Source organism: Gracilinanus agilis, chromosome 5, assembly GCF_016433145.1.
Source record: "Gracilinanus agilis isolate LMUSP501 chromosome 5, AgileGrace, whole genome shotgun sequence".
NCBI classification, from domain to species: domain Eukaryota; kingdom Metazoa; phylum Chordata; class Mammalia; order Didelphimorphia; family Didelphidae; genus Gracilinanus; species Gracilinanus agilis.
The window spans coordinates 74294731-74313290 of NC_058134.1; the positions used below are offsets into that span (position 1 = coordinate 74294731).

Consider the following 18560-nt stretch of genomic DNA (forward strand, 5'->3'; position numbering starts at 1 on the left):
TCCTGAGAAATATGACCAATTAGGCTCTTGACATCCTTTCTCCCACAGTCTGGATGCTACATCTGTGACATGTCTAATCCCTTGTGGAACCAGACAGGCACACAATCACCTAAAACCTGGATCTCCCACTTTTACAGTGGATCAACCTAGATAAAAACAAAACACTCTCAAGGGTCTGTTTCTTTTCAAAAAAACATCCATATAGCACACTTGTCCAAGGAGCCCATAGCTCTGGGCAAACATTACATTAACCTCTATGGCACCGTGCGACAATGACCATGTCCGCCATTTTACAAATGGGGATCTGGGAAAGGGAGAAATTTTTCCCTACTATTTCCCTGAGGTTCCCAATGAGCAGAGATGGAAAGGGATTCCCAGTTCCCTCTCTTCCAGTCTATTGTTTTATTCACCAGACTACAGTATCATCTGAAATGCTCTTTTAACATACATTAAAAATTTAACCCAAGTATTGCCTGGTTACTCAGCTTCAAATAAATATTATATATACTCTATATACTTCATGATTTCATAATAGCTGACATTTAAATAGCACTTTATGGCTTAGAGAGTGCTTTCCGAATCCTGTCTCTTTGGATGATCGCAATAATCCTTTGAGACAGGCAAGGCTGACATTGTTGTTCCCACTTTGCAGATTAGAAAACTGAGACTTTTTAAAAAATAGAATTATAAGTGCAAGTTTTGTTTAATGACACTTTTTTAAAAAATAGAGAATAAAATGTTGTAGTTAGGTTTGGTGTATCTAAATAACTTGTGCAAGGTCACATGACTCGTAAGTTAAAAAGGTCAGATATAAACCCAAGTCTTCTGATTACAAATTAATTCTTTTTTTTTTTTTTTTGCCATACCAAAGTAAGAGGGAAAAAGGTAAGGAATTTGTCTCCTATTCCTAAAGCAAGTAGAATCTTGGGCTAAATGAATATTAGAGATCATTCCTGGGCTTTGCACAAGTGCTCACTCAAATCAACACTTACATATTTAAAAACTAATTTTTTATTTTAAAATTCTTATTTAAAAATAAGAGGATGCAGTGTTTTGCTTTGTTCTACATTTTGTGGGAAGTATTGGGGAGTTAGTAATAGGTGAGAGTTTGAACCAAAAAGAAGCTAGCAAGCAAGAAGACGCTTGCCAGCTTCTTCTACTAAACTTGGCATTGTAGGAAGCAGAGTCCAATTCTTTTGACTTGTAAAGGCAAAAGGAAACACATGATTATTCTGCTCTCTAAATGCTTGGTGGTGGCTTAAGTTTAAAGAAAAATAATGATCTTGACCTCTCCGATTTGGTCGACGACAGGCTCAGCGAGGAGCCTATCAAGGTTATCAAATACAATAGTCCTTGTAAATTCTGAACTCTCCCACAGTTGATAGTGGATGGAGGCCAGAAGAGTTGTCTCTTCTCAGTTTTTGACCAGGAATCAGCACACTTCCAAGTAAACATAGCTTGCTTAACAGTGTTCATTATTAGGAATATATACTTTGTTTAACAATGAGACACCATAAAAGGCCTCGGTGTGCTGTGCAGACATAGGAAATGGTTCCATCCCTGGCTCCATGTTATTATTGCACATTGACCTAAATACCAGGCTCAAGTCCACCAACAAGAAAATGGAACGGGGGAGGCTTTTTGTGTATGCATTATTTCCTGCCAACTCACTGACTCTTACAATCAGGATTGATTACAAACACCCAATTAAGAGGCATTTGGAACATGATCTGAACACTAATCCTGTCTCTTGTTCTTTTTTATACTTAATTATCAACTCTAAGATGAGTATTAGAGCTTTAATTAGGAAGTTTATCCTATAGGCTCCTACCTGTATATTGGCTTTCTACTAGAGAAAGTAGCAAAAATACACTCAAACACTGAATTCGTGGTGGAAAGGAAAAGAAGGGAATGGCACATCTAAGCTTTCTTTTTGAGGCTATTTAAAAAAAAAAGGACACTAGATTAGAAATGCTAAGTACTTGTTTTTTGGGTCTATAAAATTTAACTGACATTTTTTCCTGTTCCCCTCCCTCCCTCTCCCTCTCCCTCCCCTGGCCTCCCTTCATTCTCTTGCTCTTTATTATGCACACACACACATTTAAAAAAAATAACTACAAAAATGACAGGCAAAACTACTTTGTTATTTTCAAAAAATTTCCTCTGATCAAATTGGATTGCTTGCAATAAGAAATGATAAGGAAAATTTGTTTTTATTACACACATAGGGCTTTGTTTCAATTTAACCAGCATTGTTGGGGGAAAAAGTCAAACAGAAAAAAGCAAATAATTGTCTACCTGAATAGAAACCAACTATACTCCAGAGGTAACAATAAACTGGACCTGTGATTTTCCTGGGAAGGGTTCATTCTCTGCCCACTGCTTCCATTTTTCAATTGGAATGAAGCTGCTTGTGGCCCTTTAAAATGTCATTCCCCTCATATTGCACATCCTTGGGAACTCACTGGAGATCTACTACGGAGATGGAAAGATCCAGATAATAAAGAAAGATATTTGGGGAGTCTGACTTCTCTGTGCACTAGATGCCAGATCAATATTTTGCTGAGAATTCCAATAATGCTGTAGCTTATGCAACTTATACAAAGCTCATAAATGTTCTATAGGAAGTAGATACTGACCAAAACTATGAAATGCCCCAATGGGACTCTGTTATTTTTTTTTTTTCATTACTGAAAGAACAGCATGCACTTTCTGGCTTCATTCTATAAGGTTTTGGTGTCTCAGTGAGTTAAAAGTAAACCATCTACAGAAAATAGCCAAGTATTTGGCTTTAAATATCCTTTGAGTCCCATAAAACAAGGGCAATGTTTTTTTTTTCTTCCCTTGGTTCTAAAGAACATACTCAAATATAAAATAGCATTTATGAACAAAGACTAAAAAGATCCATCAATATGTAATAAAAATTGTATTTGAGAAAAATCTCTTTTGAAAAATTGTTAAATGCACCTTATTTTTCAAGTTTAGCCCTTATAATGACATCACATATACTTAAAAAAAAGCTATATAAAGCTCTTGAGTTTTCTAGGCTTGGGTTCTCAGTCCCTTACTTAATTATCAAGCAATAAACATTTATTAAGGGCCTGCTATGTGCAAGGAATTCTGCTTATTGCTGGGGAAATAAAGATAAAGATCTCTTTTCTGATCTCCAGTCTGCCAACTCTACTTGCTTATTGGACATCTTGAACTGGATGTCTTGAATACATCTTAAACTAAACATGATCCAAATTGAACTCATTATCAATCCTTCTCTCTTCTTAACTCTCCTAATTATTGTTGAGGACACCATCAACTTCCCAATCACCCGGGCTTACAATCCAGGTGTCATCCTTCATTCCTCACCTCCTCTGACCCTCTACATCCAATCTGTTGGCAAGGTTTGCCAACATTACCTACATTTTCCATATTTCCTTCTTTCCTTTAACACTGCTGCCACACTGGTAAAGGCTCTCATCACTTCACACGTGGATTATTGCAGTAACTTGCTGGTGGATCTGCCTGTCTCGAGTCTTTCCACACTCCAATCTATTCTCTAGTAGCTATCCAAGTGACCTTCCTAAAGCATCCAATCATGCTAGCACACTGTTCATAAAACTTCAGTGACTTCCAAATCACCTCCAAGGACACATGGAAAATTCCTTTGTTTTCTAGTCAAAGCCCTTCTTTATGGAACCTCCTCCCTCGCTCCCTGCCACCAACATCTTTCCAGTCTCTTTATGAACCTTCTCCAGCTTCCTCCACCTTGCAATTTGGTAGCAATGGTTTATTGGTCATTCTTCACAAAAGCTATATCATTTTCTGCCTCTGGCCATTTCCACTCCTAAAATATTCTTCTTCCTCATCTCTATTGCCTTGCTTTTTCAAATCTCTTCTAAAACCTCATTTTCTACAGGAAGCCTAAATTATTCCTGCTTAATTATGGTGCCTTCTCTTCCTTGATTATCTCCAATGTATCCTGTAAATAGTATTTTGTACATAGTTGTTTTCATGATGTTTTTCCATTAGACTGTGAGCTCCTTGAAACCAGGGACTGTCATTTGTCTTGTTTTTTTTTCCCCTCCATATCCCCAGCATTTACATAGTGCCTGGCACTTAATGATTAACTCACACAGGACAACTAAGCAAGCATTTATTAAGCACCTACTATATGCCAGGTGCTGTGCTAATTGTTGGAGATAAAAACACAAGCAAAACTCAGTCCCTATGTTCAGGGAGTTTAACCCATAAAGGAAGCTGAAAGGGAGGATACAGGTGGAAAGCACCCATGTGGGACATGGTGGCAAAGTGAGGAGAGCTGGGAGAGGAATCAAGGATAGCTGTCCTGAGCTCTTCCTCAAAATGGAGATTCTAGGAGAAACTAGGAATGAGGGGAATATGGTGTAGGAATATTCTAGAATGAGGAGCCCATAGGGGCTAAGAGAACTTCCAGGATGAGAAGTATATTATGGAAAATGGCAGGGAGGAATAGAAGTCATTCAAAATGTGGTGGCAAAGTTTAGAGAGTCAGAAGCAGAGCCAAGAGAATCGTTAAAGGTGAAAAATTCACTACCCCATAGCCCACCTGGTAGTGAATGTCAGCTTTGTAAGGCCAGTGCTCAGATAATAGACATAAGGTTTTTCGTAAGTGTCTCATTCATAATCTTGGAGAGCTCAAGATCCATTGATACGACCCTCAAGATCCAAAGTTTATATACTTTTTAGACAAAGACCATGAGTACAATTAAGTTAAACTGGCAAAATGTCAATATTGGATATGTAAGTTCACCTTAGGGTTAGTCCTTGTACATAGTAGGTGTTGAATCAATATTAGTTGAATTGAAAGAACAATTTCTATAGATAGTCCAAATTAGAATCTTCGAGCTTTTTCTTTCTAAAATAAAAAAGTGCAACTTATTCCTATTGTTTTCCTTCAGATTTTAAAAACAAACAGAAACCTGAATATAAATTTCTATTTAACTCTATTGTCACTAATTAAAACCTTTAGGAAATAAAAATTAAAATTAACGATATGAAAATTTTCCCTTTGAATGCATTAGTAAAAATGTACTTATTAATCATTCCATAAAAGAAAAGATTGTTTTCTACATAGCAGAATTAGAGACTTTACGGGAACAATGCCATAGGCTATCACCCATATTCTTCCATAAAACAACACTGTTGTATCTGGTCATGAAATCTATAATTTCTCAGTAAGAAGACCACTACTGGGTTTTCCCTCCAACCATCTCTAGGTCTTTTCTTCTGGAGCTTCACATTCATTTTCTTAATGTTTTTAACCCAATGTCTGTGAAATTTTTATTGCTCCCCAGATGACGACATCTGATCTGAATGTAACCACACACCTCTTCACTCAACGGCATTTGTCACAAACCATTATAAATTATCATGCTGATAGTTTGCATTGCTGGGAAACCGGAAAAGTTCCATAAATTCTAACTACTGTATCAGTGACATTCTTGTTTATTATACAGATATAAAGTTTTATGAGATTCAAGATGTCTGCTTTACCACAGAAAGGAAACCTTAGCGGAGTAAGACCCAGCTAACCTAATGTAAACACTGAAAGCCATTTACAACATGCAGAGGGCATTAAAATGTTCAGAGCAATGCTTTACCATATGCTTCATGGGTCAGTTTTCCCCTTTCTCCTTCCCTTTAAATGTCTCTTGTCATTTCACAAACAAGCAAGCTTTTACTGGTATAAGAACCAAAGGGACTGTTCTCTCCTTCCTTCAATGATGTCTCCTTCTGTGTCAGAAATCATTTTCTACTACTACTCCTGTCCTTCACATAAAAAGAAAGAAAGAGTGAAAGACAGAAAAAAAGAAAGGAAGGAAGGAAGGAAGGAAGGAAGAGAAAAAGAAAACACATCTAACTTTCTGGGGGGAGTGCAATCCCTTTTGAATGCTACAAACAGACACTATACAATCTGGAGACTATCTCAGAGTCATTAATAAGTATAACCTGTTAACAATTAAATGTAACAGTTCATTTTTCCTGGATTATAAGGTAATCATCCCCCATGCTGTTGACAGAGTGATTCTAAGGATGAGCTTTCTTCCCCATCACATTAAAAAAAAAATGTCAGTTCTTTAGTACTGTCATGAAATATAAGCACTGAGACTTCTTAGTGTAAGGCTGTGACTACATAGAGTGGTTAGTTGCAACACTGAATTTCTGGAATGTTTTCCCACTAATCCTGTCCTTAGGATATTGTTCCATTAGCCCTGACTTGCTCATTGTGAAAGTCTAATTACTTCTCTATCTACAATCCCCATAAATGGAAACTGCTGACTTGGCTCTTGGATATTCTCCTCAGTGAGTTTTTATCTTAAACCCACCTGCTCCTTCTTTTATAGTGTATGAGTTGGCCATCTTCCACTAAAATCCTATTTGGATGCTTGATTGTGGCATGGACATGACCTGGAACCTCAAAGAGCATGACCACAGAGTCCTAGACTCGTACTAAGTTTGGGAAGGCTATGGAGAGCTGGGCAATGAATTGGTGACCAAAGACCAGCTTAGCTAAATGCAGAGAGGTTGACCATCAGGTGCATTATTTTGGGGGTTGGGGGTAGGTTGAAGAGAGGGACTGGGTCTATAATCACTTATGAAACCATTTACTAAAGCAGACAAATGTGATCTGTGCCAATGGAAGAAATATTCACACCATCGAAAACACGCACTGTCCGAAATCTTAAACTGACTTAAGTTGGCCAAAACAGGAGAATGACATGCAAATTCATGTTGTAAAATGCCATAAAATTTCAATTTGCAAAATAGCCCTAAGCCACTGTTACAGTTACTAGAGCAATGCTTTCAGGACAATATTAGGGTTTCTAAGTTTTAAATGTTGAGTCAAGGATTAAAATATGGAAATGATATAATGAAAATAAAAGTACTTAACATTTGAGGACTGCTTTTAGTTTTCCAAATCAAGTAATCAACCAACTTTTATTACGCATCTATTCTACATCAGGTATTTTGCTAGGCACTACAGATACAAAGATAACAAATGCAGTGATTCTGAAGCTCAATGTTTACATTCTATGGAGGAAAACAAGAAGTACATAAATAAGAATAAATAAAAGGAATATAAACCAAATACAAGGCAGTTAGGGACAGAGGGCTCTAGCAGAAGGGGGTGCTTCACCATCTATGATCTCATTTTATTTAAATAATAATCTTGTGAGACAGATAAAATGTATAACTCCACAAGGAATCTGAAGCATAGGATGATTAGGTGAGTTGCCTGAAATTGCTAGGGAAAGAGCTGAAATTAGAATCCAAGTTTCCTAAATATGTTCCACTTGTGAACTGTCACATCCCTACTGAATTTTTGCCCAAGGATCCAATTTCTTCTAAAATGCTTCCCTCTTGCATGGTACCAAGGAAATTCTTCCCAAAATTAAGTCCTAAATTGCTATCAACTAAAGCTGTTACTTCTGTCTTCTAACTTCCAAAGAGATGAAAATGTCACTACATTTCCAGGATCTACTCCCATTATCTCTGTTGTATACTAACATAATATTTTACATAGCAACAGAAGACAGTCAGGGCAGTGCCTCAGGTTGACCTTTCTGCACATTTGAAATTCCCATTAGTTACAAGGTCAAAGAGCAACAGTGCAAAATATGGCACAAAACCCTCATGACTAACACTTCACACATACAATCTCCAATGAGCTCAATCTATCAAGAGATAGCAACTTAGTGAATTGTAAATGCAATTATTCAGAAAATAACAATTTTTTTCTATATCTATTCAGGTAGTTCTGTCTGGATGACTTTGGTCAAGTCACTTACTATAAAATGAAAGAAATTAATTCTCTATAATATAGTTTTCCTTCCAGTACTAACATTCTGCCCCACGTGATATAGTTTTCTTAACCTCACGCTTTCTTAAATTCCTTCAAAAGTCACTGACATTGTCAGTGTTTTTTAGAAATTTAAATTTCCCCCATCTTCTAATTTTTTTCTCTCTCCCTCACTCCTTCTCTTTCTCTCTCTCTTTCTCTCTCTCTCTTTTTCTCTCTCTCCAATGTTGAAACTTCTAACAAAATAGACTCTAGAATTCCTATATTATACATACATATGGTAATAATTTACAGATCAAGAAATAGGAAATAATTTAGACTCAAGTCCAAAAGTATCTTACTTACTGGAATAATATGATTATATAAGATGCAAAAAGATTTCTTAAAGGAAATGTCTGTTGGGGTATGGGCATTAAGAAGCAACCAAATAAGCCAGGAAATGTCTACTGGGGGTATGGGCATTAAGAAGCAACCAAAAGATTAGGTACTCAGGTTGTCTAGGTGATAGGCACCAAACAGAGCAAATTATAGCAAATTCCCTGTTGCCTGGCATTCTGATCAGCAAAACTCTCTATGCCCTGATATTTCTAGGCGAGCACACCATAATGTTTACCTAACTAAAACTCAAGCAGTCTCCTGAAGAGGCAGCAAGTTGTAGATGGCAGTATACTGAAACTGGAGTCAGGAAGATTTAGGTTTAAATTCTGCTTTGGACACTTATTAGTTGTGTGTTCTTGGGGGAGTCATTCATTTCTCTCTGTCTCAGTTTCCTCATTTACACAAAAAGTTCTCTTCTAGCTCTAAAACTATGATTCTTTTAGTGCTTATGGATCATCAGATAAAGATGAATGTTATTTATAGCACTTTTTTTTAAGTTTGTCTTTGAGAATTGTTAGCCATCTATGTACTGACAATGACTCTCCATTAACTAGAAAATTAGTTTAAATGGAACACTTCATTTCTCCCATGCTGCCCTAGAAACAATATGTTTACTAAAATAACTCTACAATTGGTTAGAATAATCCCAATGGTGAAAATTTTATAAAGTTTTATCATCATAGTTTATAGTGTGTGTACAAAAACAATAAAGAGAATTTACCTAATGGTAAATGGACTGAGCTAACAATGATTTTTTTTTTTCCTTACTGAAGTGGATACATATATCACTCACATTTATGCTAGACTGTTCTTTCAATCTGAAGGGACTGTCATTCCCCAAGAAACACTACAGATTTGACACTTAGTTTTCACCCTCCCCTCCCTAATAAAAAGATTGATATTCCTGAACTCCACAAATGATTGATATGAATACCAAATCAACACCTCTGGAGAATAGAGACAAGAGGGTATGTAAGACTCTAGGATATAATGTGAATAAGGCAGACAGTAGGACTACTAAGGACACAGAGTAGATAAAGAAACAGCTAGATGTAGTATTTAATCATATTCAAAAGGATAAAGCAGAACATACAAAAACATTTGCCAAAAACCAGAAAGGATGACCCAGGTCATTATCAAAGAGAAATTAAATTAAATTTACATATATCTTCCTAATAACTCAAGTGGCTTTATCATATATGTGCGTGTGTGTAAATGCTTTTTAAAATATGCCTTTTTAATAATGAAGTCAGGCATAATTGGGCCCTTTAACAAATTAATAGAAAGACTAAGTAGAGGCACTTAAAATTCTCCCCTTTCCTGGAAAGGAGAAAAGCCACTGTCTCATATGTAAAGATACCAATTTAATCAATTTTTGTACTTAGACACTGATTTTTAGAATGTCTTCATAAAAAGCCATTATTTACTCTACCAGAAAATTCACTTATATCCTATTTTTACCACTCTATGACTTATTGCCATCCAACACAATTTATGGTTTCCCATGTCAAGCATAAATAAGATAAATATAGCTCTTAAATAGTAAAATGTTCCATAGATTTGCTAAAAATTTCTGACCTCGCTGCTTGTGGTTGCTGTGAATTTTAGTGCCTCACGATTTTTCATAAAATGTTAGAACTTTTATTTTCAGTTTTCATATTCCTCAAAGGAAAAAAAAAATGACTGAAACACCAAGAAAAGACTTTAAATAGCAAACATTGTTAACAGGCTCCTTTCTACATTAGAGAAAAAGGAGACAGATAGCGAAGTTAAATAAAAGATAATCTCGCATGATTCGGAGGCTTAGAAATCACTAAAGATAACCTTAATATCTTCCACCACTAACATATGATCTGGTCTGGCTTCAGATCCTTCTTTATTCATTTATGTACACCATCTTGCACACATCAGCTGGTTTTTTACCTTTTCTCTCATTCTACTTTTGCTCTCCCCATAGACATTTCTGACCACTAGATGGTGCCAAAGTGCCCTGTTCAGATAAGCGGACTTACTTGCAGTCTCTGTCTTCCAAATCAAAGTGAGGATTGAAGTTGATCATAATTCTCTGGTATGGATCTGGAGCCTGAATCAGCCACTCACATTTTTCGCTGGGGTGATAAGAATGAGGATAGCCAGGAGAAGTAAGGTACCCGGGACTTACAATTTTTATATTATCACCACATTTACCTGGAAAGAAAATAGCATGCTTTAGTTGATTTTTCCCCCTTACACTGACAGTTTGACAGTCTAACTTCCTTGATAATTTATTAGCTGTTAAACTTTCCAGAACTTTTTTTTTCAGGGTAACGTTTTTTGGGGTGTTTTTTTTTCTTCAGGTTCTGTTGTCTTCAATAGTTCTAACAAAGATCATCATTTGATATCCCAAGCGTTTGCACAGAACGGAGGACTTCCTTTGAAAGCACCATTGGTACTCCAAAGGGGATTTTTTTTCAAAGTTCTTTCCCAGGAAAAAGATCTTCCAGCATTAAAAACATTAAATCCCCTCAATTGATGTTAACATGGTCCCTAGGGGGCTTCTGCTAGACTTAATTATCTCCAAGAAGTGTAATCTTATTAAGTAACAAGTTCTAAGTAGAAGGTGACTAAGAGATGCAGTTTGACCCCCTGTGTTGCTTTTTGATGATAAGCCTGGTTCGTGTCATTGGTCATTGGGGACTGTCTTCATAGACCTTGCTTAAAGCTTGCTTAAAGCCAAGCCTCCTTTTGTTTTATCAGTCCATAAATCTCAGTACTTTCAAGCTATCTCTTTTCTGGAAACCCAGACTGAGCAGAGAACAAAGTGTTTTTAGTGAACCAGAAATAATTCTGCATTATTTCTCTGAGCAAAGTTGCTCAGGCCTGGAGACTAGATCAAAGTAATGGTGCAGAAAGAAAAATAAATAATCACACAGCTTTATTTCTAATTACCTAACTGTTGGACAGTCAATGTCAGGAAGTATAGGTGCTCCATATGGCAAGTCACAGCCTAACATCCTGGGAAAGGTTTTGAGACTCATCATTTCCAAAAGCCAAATGTTGGCGTGATCGCCAAGAGCTAAATAAACCAGTCTCTGAGGCTGCTTTATTGTTCAGCGTAGATTTTCATTGTCACTTTTTATGATGGATTTCATACTGGAGAGCTTCAGCTTGAAAGGCTGCCACATTTACTGATGCTTAATTTTCAGCAATAAAAAAAAAATCTGTGCATAAACTATGGAAGAGGAACAGGTATGACACCAGTGAAATATATAAGCCTATCAATCACAACTTTTCAGTAATGGTATATATAGATTTGAATACGGTATCTAATAGATTCCCTGTGGAAAGGGAATGGCATTCTTTGCTCTCAGCATGAATTTATAAATGTACAGAATTTTATTACAGGAAAACCAGGTCAAATGGAAATGAAAGATGAAATGCACATCAAAAATGCATAAAGCTACATGCATTACAGAAATCATTTCCCATAAATTAGAGAGAAAGAAGACAATATAAATTCTATTGTTTTCTCAATCACTAGATGTTTCTAACCATGTTTCTTGGACTAGACTAGACTTATATTGGTTTCTCCTCTCTTTTTTTTGGCTTTTAAAAGCTTTCTGCTTGCCAAGACCAAACGATGTTGCGACTGGAGTTCAACATCTCGGCTAATGATCATATTGGACTCTGTTATGCGATTCTACTGAGAGTCTTGCATTATTCTAAATTTGCAGAGAACTTGGAAAGTGACCCCGTCTCATTAAGTCTCCTCCAGCTCTGTGCAAACAACATGGCAGAATCTGGCATCTGTTAAAAGAGTGAAATAAAACAGCTCTGCTCCCAGTCACTTGACAAGAGTCCCTTCAGAAGACGATTAGGTGGGCTCAGTACCACCAGTGCTCTTTAATCTGTGACTTCTGAGAAAGTGACAGTATAATAAGATAACTGGACTGCTAGACTCCCTGGCTCTGTTAAATCTCTCTAACAGTTGATTAAGAAAGAGCAATTTCTAATGACTCAGGACCATTAGTCCTAAATAAGGTTAATGAATTAATTTAGCAGGCACTGGCATTTGGGAGGAGGTGGACATGGCTTTAGGAGCTCTGATAAGTTAAAGAGGATGGCCTTGGTGACTCCATTGCTTCTGGAGCTTTTTTCAAACTCTGACTAGTTAGTCGAGTGGCTCCATCTCAGTTTCTTTACCCCTGCTAAGCATTTGAAGAAACATGACATGATAGCTGCTAGCTAATTCTCTACAACCTTTTATATTTGATTTCAAATCCACCATTGATGCACTCCTCTTACCATATATACTGAGTGTGCCATGAATGGAGGGTGGTGGTGGTGGTGGTGGGAAATGCTGTTAATTTCCTAGGACTGGTCAGTTGAACTCTTTCTAATAGTAGAAGGGATTATCTCACACCCCCCAGCTCCCTTGTCCTTCCTAAGAGAGTTTAGAAAGATACCACCAACTGGAGTTCATTAATAAGTCACAAATTAACATTCACACATTTTTGCTTTCCTAGCATATTTGCTAGAACACTGGTGGTTACAGGGGGGAATCTATTGCTGAAATCACACAGCCTCCTGAAAACATATTAGAGAGATTAACTTCCATCATAAAACCCTGATTTAAATTCCTCTCAGTATAAAACACTCCACTTGTGGTCTCTTATTAAAACAATATACCACAATAAGTAGTGGATGTTCTTTTCTTCTAATTACTTTGATTGAAATCCAAGTCAGGCAAAAGCAAATATTTGATAATTAGTTAATAATAATTGCTGAAGGCTTAACTGAAAAGAGATTTTCACATCCCAGCCTTCACCTACTTGAAAGTGGGAGACAAACAATTCTACAGCCAGATCACATTTAAAAACATTATTTATGTTGCACGGTCCTGTTTATTGCCCACACATTCTGTCATTTACTTAACCCTCCGAGGTTTTAAAACCAAACTGAACAGGAGGGATTTTCAGATAGGCTCGGCTCCACTATTGTATATATCAAATTCCTTTATTGACATTGTGTAACTTTCATTCAAACTCCAAACTGTCAGCAGAGGTTTAGGGGCTTATTGACTAGGGGCAAGAGGGAAAATACCTCCCCGTCCCATACACACACACACACACACACACACACACACACACACACACACACACACCCCAATACCTGCAGGCACACACCAGAGGTTGTGGGACATTTGGGATAGTAAAAGGACCAGGAAGTTTTCTCTTTAAAGCGTTCATTAACTTTCAGCAGCCATCAAAATTTTGAAAGGGATTCTCATCTAATTGCCTTTGGGAGGAAACATTATTACGATAATTGGTGCGCTGATCTGGTAAGGTAGACAGCTCTGCTTTGTAACAGAGGAAAAGAGGAAAACACACACACGTACACACACAACCCCAAACAACTACCTTCTAGAGGAATTAGGCTTCGAAATCCTCTTGGTGTAAAACGTTTAACCTCTTCTACTCACCCCCCCCCCCCCAAAGTTTCCTTTAGGCCATGAGAAGGCTAGAGAGTGCCTGAGTCTCGAGCAGCTGTGGCGAGATGCCCACCCAGCTAGCAGGCACAGGCGACTACTCACTCGGAGCAGCGCCCACCCGGAGCTCTTGCGCCCCCAAGTCCCGGGCCCAGCGGCGTGCGTGCGGCTGTCAAACGCGCCTCTCCGACCCTCTGCTGTCACTTACCGTTCCGAACTGCGCTGGAAACTGCGACGGTGAGCGCGGCGCAGTGCAGGAGAAGCAGCCCCCAATCCATTATCCTCGCCCAAGACGCAGAAAGCCACGGGCAGAGAAAAAGACCCCGCGGAGGAGCGGGGAAGACAAATAAGAGGGGAGGGGGCAAAAGGGAGAGGGGAAAAAAACACAACTCCCCCTACCCCGACAGCCCCAACTCCTCAGGGAAGCTTGAAAATCCTTCAGGCTGACTTGGAGAAAAGCAAGCAGCAGCAGAGCACTGCCTAGATCCGGGAGAAATGCTTCTCTTTTTGTGTCTCAAGTCGCCTGCATCCTGTCATTTAGCTCCGGTTTCCTCTCTCTTTTCCCACACTTGTTCCACTTCCAAGAGCCGCTGCCCGGGCCATTTCCAAAAAAAAAAAAAAAAAAAAAAAATCCAAACGTGCGAGTGGGTGGGGGAGGTGTCTGTGTTGGAGGGAGGGAGGAGGGAGACACCGGTAGCCTAAAGCCAAATTCCAAAAAGGAAAGGAGAAGAGAAGGAAAAAATCCGATGTCTTTTTTTTTTTTTCTTGACCCCCCTTGAAACTGACGAGATCGAGCCCAGGGGAGGTCCGGGGGTTGTCTGCGGGAAGGAGAGAAGCAAGCAATTGAAAAGATGAGCCGAGACAGAGAGGAGTTTCACAAACTGCACCCCCGCCTCTTTTTCTCCTCCCTCTCTCCTTCCGTCCTCCCCTCCCCTCCCCTCCTCTCCCCTTTTCCTCTCTTTCTCCCTCCCTCTTTCCCCGATAAGCTCGCCTGTAATCGACTGACAAGGGGAAGGGCGCAGAATAAGTTTCCTTCAGTGTTTTTCTCCGTCAGTCCGTCTGTCTCTCTTTGAGTCCCCGCTAGGGCTCTTTAAGCGTAGGAGGTGTATGTGTGGAAGGAGGGAGCCAGGGGCGATGGGTCTCAGTGCCAACTAGTAGGCAGTCTCCCCTTGGGCAATGAAAAGAGAAGGGCGCAGCGAGCAAAGCAAGGCAGGGCCTCTGTGTGACCTGCCTGTAGGATGCTGCCAGCTTCGGGGTTGAAGGGACCTGGGAGATGAGTCCAGGCTAGTGGTGGCGGCTGCAGCCGCAGCACAGAAAGTGACTCGGAATCCTGGAGGAGAGGAGTGAGAAGCGCCCGGGAGGCAGCAGCTTGTTCTTGCAACTCACAAGCCGCCTTCTGCTGCAGTTACTGCTGCCGCCGCTTCCACCGCTGCCACCGATGAAGGAAGAGCGGGGTTTGTCTGCACCCAGCCCAGCAGAGGCGCAGCTGTCCTAGCCCCCACCCCTGCCTCCTCCTCGACCTCTCCAGCCCCCATAGTGGTCTCAGGAGCTCCAGAGTCGGTTGGAGGAGAGGTGGACTGCGCCTTCCTCACGGGCAAAGATAGGGTGGGAGATGGCAGCCAGTTCCACTTAAAGCCAAGTGAAATCGATTAAGCGTGAGATGCCCATCTGCCTCAGGAGACAACCCCGGGCAGGGCGTCTGAGCAAGTAGCTTAAGGGGGTAACCCAGCCTATAGGACTCGGTGCCCGGGGCACTGCCCACCCGTTCCATTGTTCACCAGACTCCGGTACCCTGCAGTCCAGGGGTGGAGGGGAAAGGAGGACAGGAGGAGGAATCTGGATCCTAGACCAGATTTCATGGTCGCCCAGCCCCACCCGTTCATTCTACTAATAAGCCCAGGTGCTCTTTGGTTCCCATTTTAATAGCATCATGCCTACTGTGTCCCTAGATTCCCTGGGGAAGGAGTGGGGGAGCCTCCGTCCACCTCTACTGGGCGTTCACAGCACCCTTCCAGCAACAGGCAGGCATATGTAGGGGTTGATCCTATAGCTTCTTGTCCACCCCACTCTTTCCCCCTGCCTCATTCCTCTGGGGAGAGGTATTCACACCAGCGGCTGACTGCCCCCTGGTTTCCTCACCCTAGAATTCTTCCCTGCTCATTTCACAGATAGCTGCTATTGAAGACTGCTAGTTCGCAAGAGTAGGTAAAACATTTCAAATGGAATAAACAGGCGGAGACCCAGGGATCCGGCACTCTAGGTAGACGGTTGTCCCGTGGATTCCCACGGAAGGAGGATGTTTTGGAAACCGTGAGGTCACGGCATTTCCCCAGTGTTTGGCGCTCATTGACACACCCCGAAATCGGGACTTATTCCGAGTTGGCACGCGAGAAGGAGATCTGTCAAGGACAATTTACAGAGAGCTAGAAAAGGAGACTAGACCAGGAGCCCAAGATCCTGGCGGAGCAACCAGGGTTGGCAGAGAGCAAGTCGGGATCACGCGTCTCCTCCGTGAGCACTAGGGGCGTTGGTTTCCAAACACGAAATAGTGGAGCCCAGAGAAGTACTCTCTACGCTGGGTCTCCGCGCTGTTTGTCTATCTTCTGGGGACTGGAGGAGGGACTGGAGCATCCGTCTAGACCCCTAGCCCAGAGCATTCAACCAAACTGCCTGCTGTCTCCCCTTCCCTGGAGCTTTTCCCCTTGCACCGCCTGCTGAGCACCTCTCACCCAATCTCTTCACCTGAGACCCCGACCAATCCTGCCCCCTGGCACGCCTCCTGGCCCATCTCCAGCCCTCAGATCCGCCCCTACTCTGGCCGCCCCAAAGGAGACCGCTGGAGGCGCTGCTAGAGAAGCTAGACTCCGGCTAGGGTGCCAGCGCTAGAGAGGCGAGAATGGGATGTCTGGTAGCCTGATTGTAACCAGGCAGAATGCAGCCCTGCCCAACTGACCGAAAAGCGGGAACGGTCCTCTCCCTGGACCCCAAGCTGTTGTTCTTTCCCGGCCTTTTATCTCCACAGCTCTCTCCTTTCCTCTTCTCCTTTTCAGTCAGCCTAGTCCAGATCCTACTCTTCTACGTGGAACCCTCCAGGAACACAAAGATCTGAGAGTCTGAGCTGACTTCAGCACGCATCGCCCTCCCCGCCTCCCCCGCCCGCCCCCTACCCTGAGTCCATTTAGACAACAAGACGAGGGTTGAGGCAGGTTGACAAATGGTTGGGCGGGCTGGAGGGGTTGGGGAATTGGAGTGTCGGGGGACATCCGGAATCAGCCCAGTCTGTGCTCCACCGATGTTCATCCTTCCAGTCCGTCTCACTCAGAGCTTCCAAGGCTGAGCCAAGGGGGCACGCAAAGAATCATTTTACTCGTGGTTCTGTTTGTTTGTTTTTTAAAAAGTGCCAGTTCCCTCTTCTTTCCTTATTGAGTATTGCATACCCATTATCTACCCTCCACCCCCCCCAGCCCCCCAGCTAGCAGATTTGAGCTGTCCTTCTATGCTACCTTACCCCCGAAGCCCCCTTGGTAACACTGATGGATTCCAAGTAAAGTGTGCTTTAGTCCTTCTCACCAGTTAGGGGCATTTGCCAACTCCTTTCTTCAACCAGCTTTTTTTTTTTTTTTTAAAGGAATAAACTCTGTACTAAGGATAAATCCTGATTTCGAAGTCCTGTTATTTCCCCTACGCCCAGCCCTTAAATCCTGCCCTGATTTGCCTAGTTTTAGCAGACCAGGCTGTTGGCTTTTGTTCCAGCCTATCCTCGATTTCCCCACACGCCTGCTTGGGGCTTGCTTCAGAGTGAACTGCACTCGCTTATTCTCTCTTTTTTGACACCACCAGTGAGTGATGTAGAAAGCCAATCAGATTTCTACAAGCTCCAATGAAGGGTGGGGGTTGGCTGGAGGGGTGCGGGAGTAATGGGTGGCGGTAGAAGGGCTTGACTCCCTTATGAGAATGAATGAGAGAGAGAGAACCTGGAGTGATTTAGCAGTTTTTCCTCGGTTGTCATATTTTTATAACCTCACCTGACTTGGGTGAGTTCTTGGGCCTGATGAACAACACTGATTCATTCAAGTTGAAGCCCAGTCAGTATACCCGGACCTGGTCAGACCCAGTTTCATTGAATTGCACATTCATCCACTAGCGCTCTCATTTCATTGAGCCAGGGTCCTTGAATCAGCAATATCCAGTTCCATTGAGGCTCCGAGAAGCTACTCAAGGCTCAGAAACTGGTTTTGATCCCACTGAGCCAGCAGGCTGGAACCATGGTCTCATATGTGTTTGTGTGTGTGTGTTTAAATGAATACTGGGTAGTAAAAAGCTCAATATCTTCCATTAGCTTATCAATTTGTCAGAAATTAGTTTAAATCCACTGTCCTCAAGACCATTTTGAACACTCAACTTTATTAAATAATTTTGGGTTGAAGCAATGTGGAAAATCAAGTTGGCATTTTAGAATTCAGTGAAAGACTATAAAAACCAGGACCACATTAATATGGAAAAGAAACAAAACAATACAACTAACACACAGAAGAGTGGATAAATGTAAAAAAAGTTAGGCTGCAAAATCATAATTAAAGATGAAACTGCAATGAAAATTTATTCCATTTTAAGTGGAATGACAATTACATTAAGTGGCACTACCATATAAATGATATAATTTTCAAAGAAGGCATGTAGGACCCTATTTACAGCTACTTACCGCTACCCATCTCTATTTTTTTTTAAATGTTTTTTTTTAATTTTTTTTTAAACCCTTGTACTTCAGTGTATTGTCTCATAGGTGGAAGATTGGTAAGGGTGGGCAATGGGGGTCAAGTGACTTGCCCAGGGTCACACAGCTGGGAAGTGGCTGAGGCCGGGTTTGAACCTAGGACCTCC

The 18560-nt window shown here is 41.0% G+C and overlaps 1 protein-coding gene across 4 annotated transcripts in view; it reads right to left on the bottom strand.

Annotated features, from left to right (window-relative positions):
• NRP1 (neuropilin 1) overlaps positions 1–16615 on the bottom strand; it is a 197076-nt gene extending 180461 nt beyond the window's left edge. For 3 of the 4 annotated variants that reach the window (XM_044678435.1, XM_044678436.1, XM_044678434.1), the window contains exons 1-2: positions 13888–14599; positions 10225–10399 (exon numbers count right to left, since the gene is read on the bottom strand). In XM_044678435.1, coding sequence (XP_044534370.1) covers positions 10225–10399; positions 13888–13957 — 245 coding nt within the window. In that variant the 5' untranslated portion in view covers positions 13958–14599. Of the gene's footprint in view, positions 1–10224; positions 10400–13887; positions 14600–15818 lie in introns of those variants that run through there. The other variant, XM_044678433.1, reaches the window with a different exon arrangement.
• Between the last annotated feature and the right edge of the window lie 1945 nt (positions 16616–18560).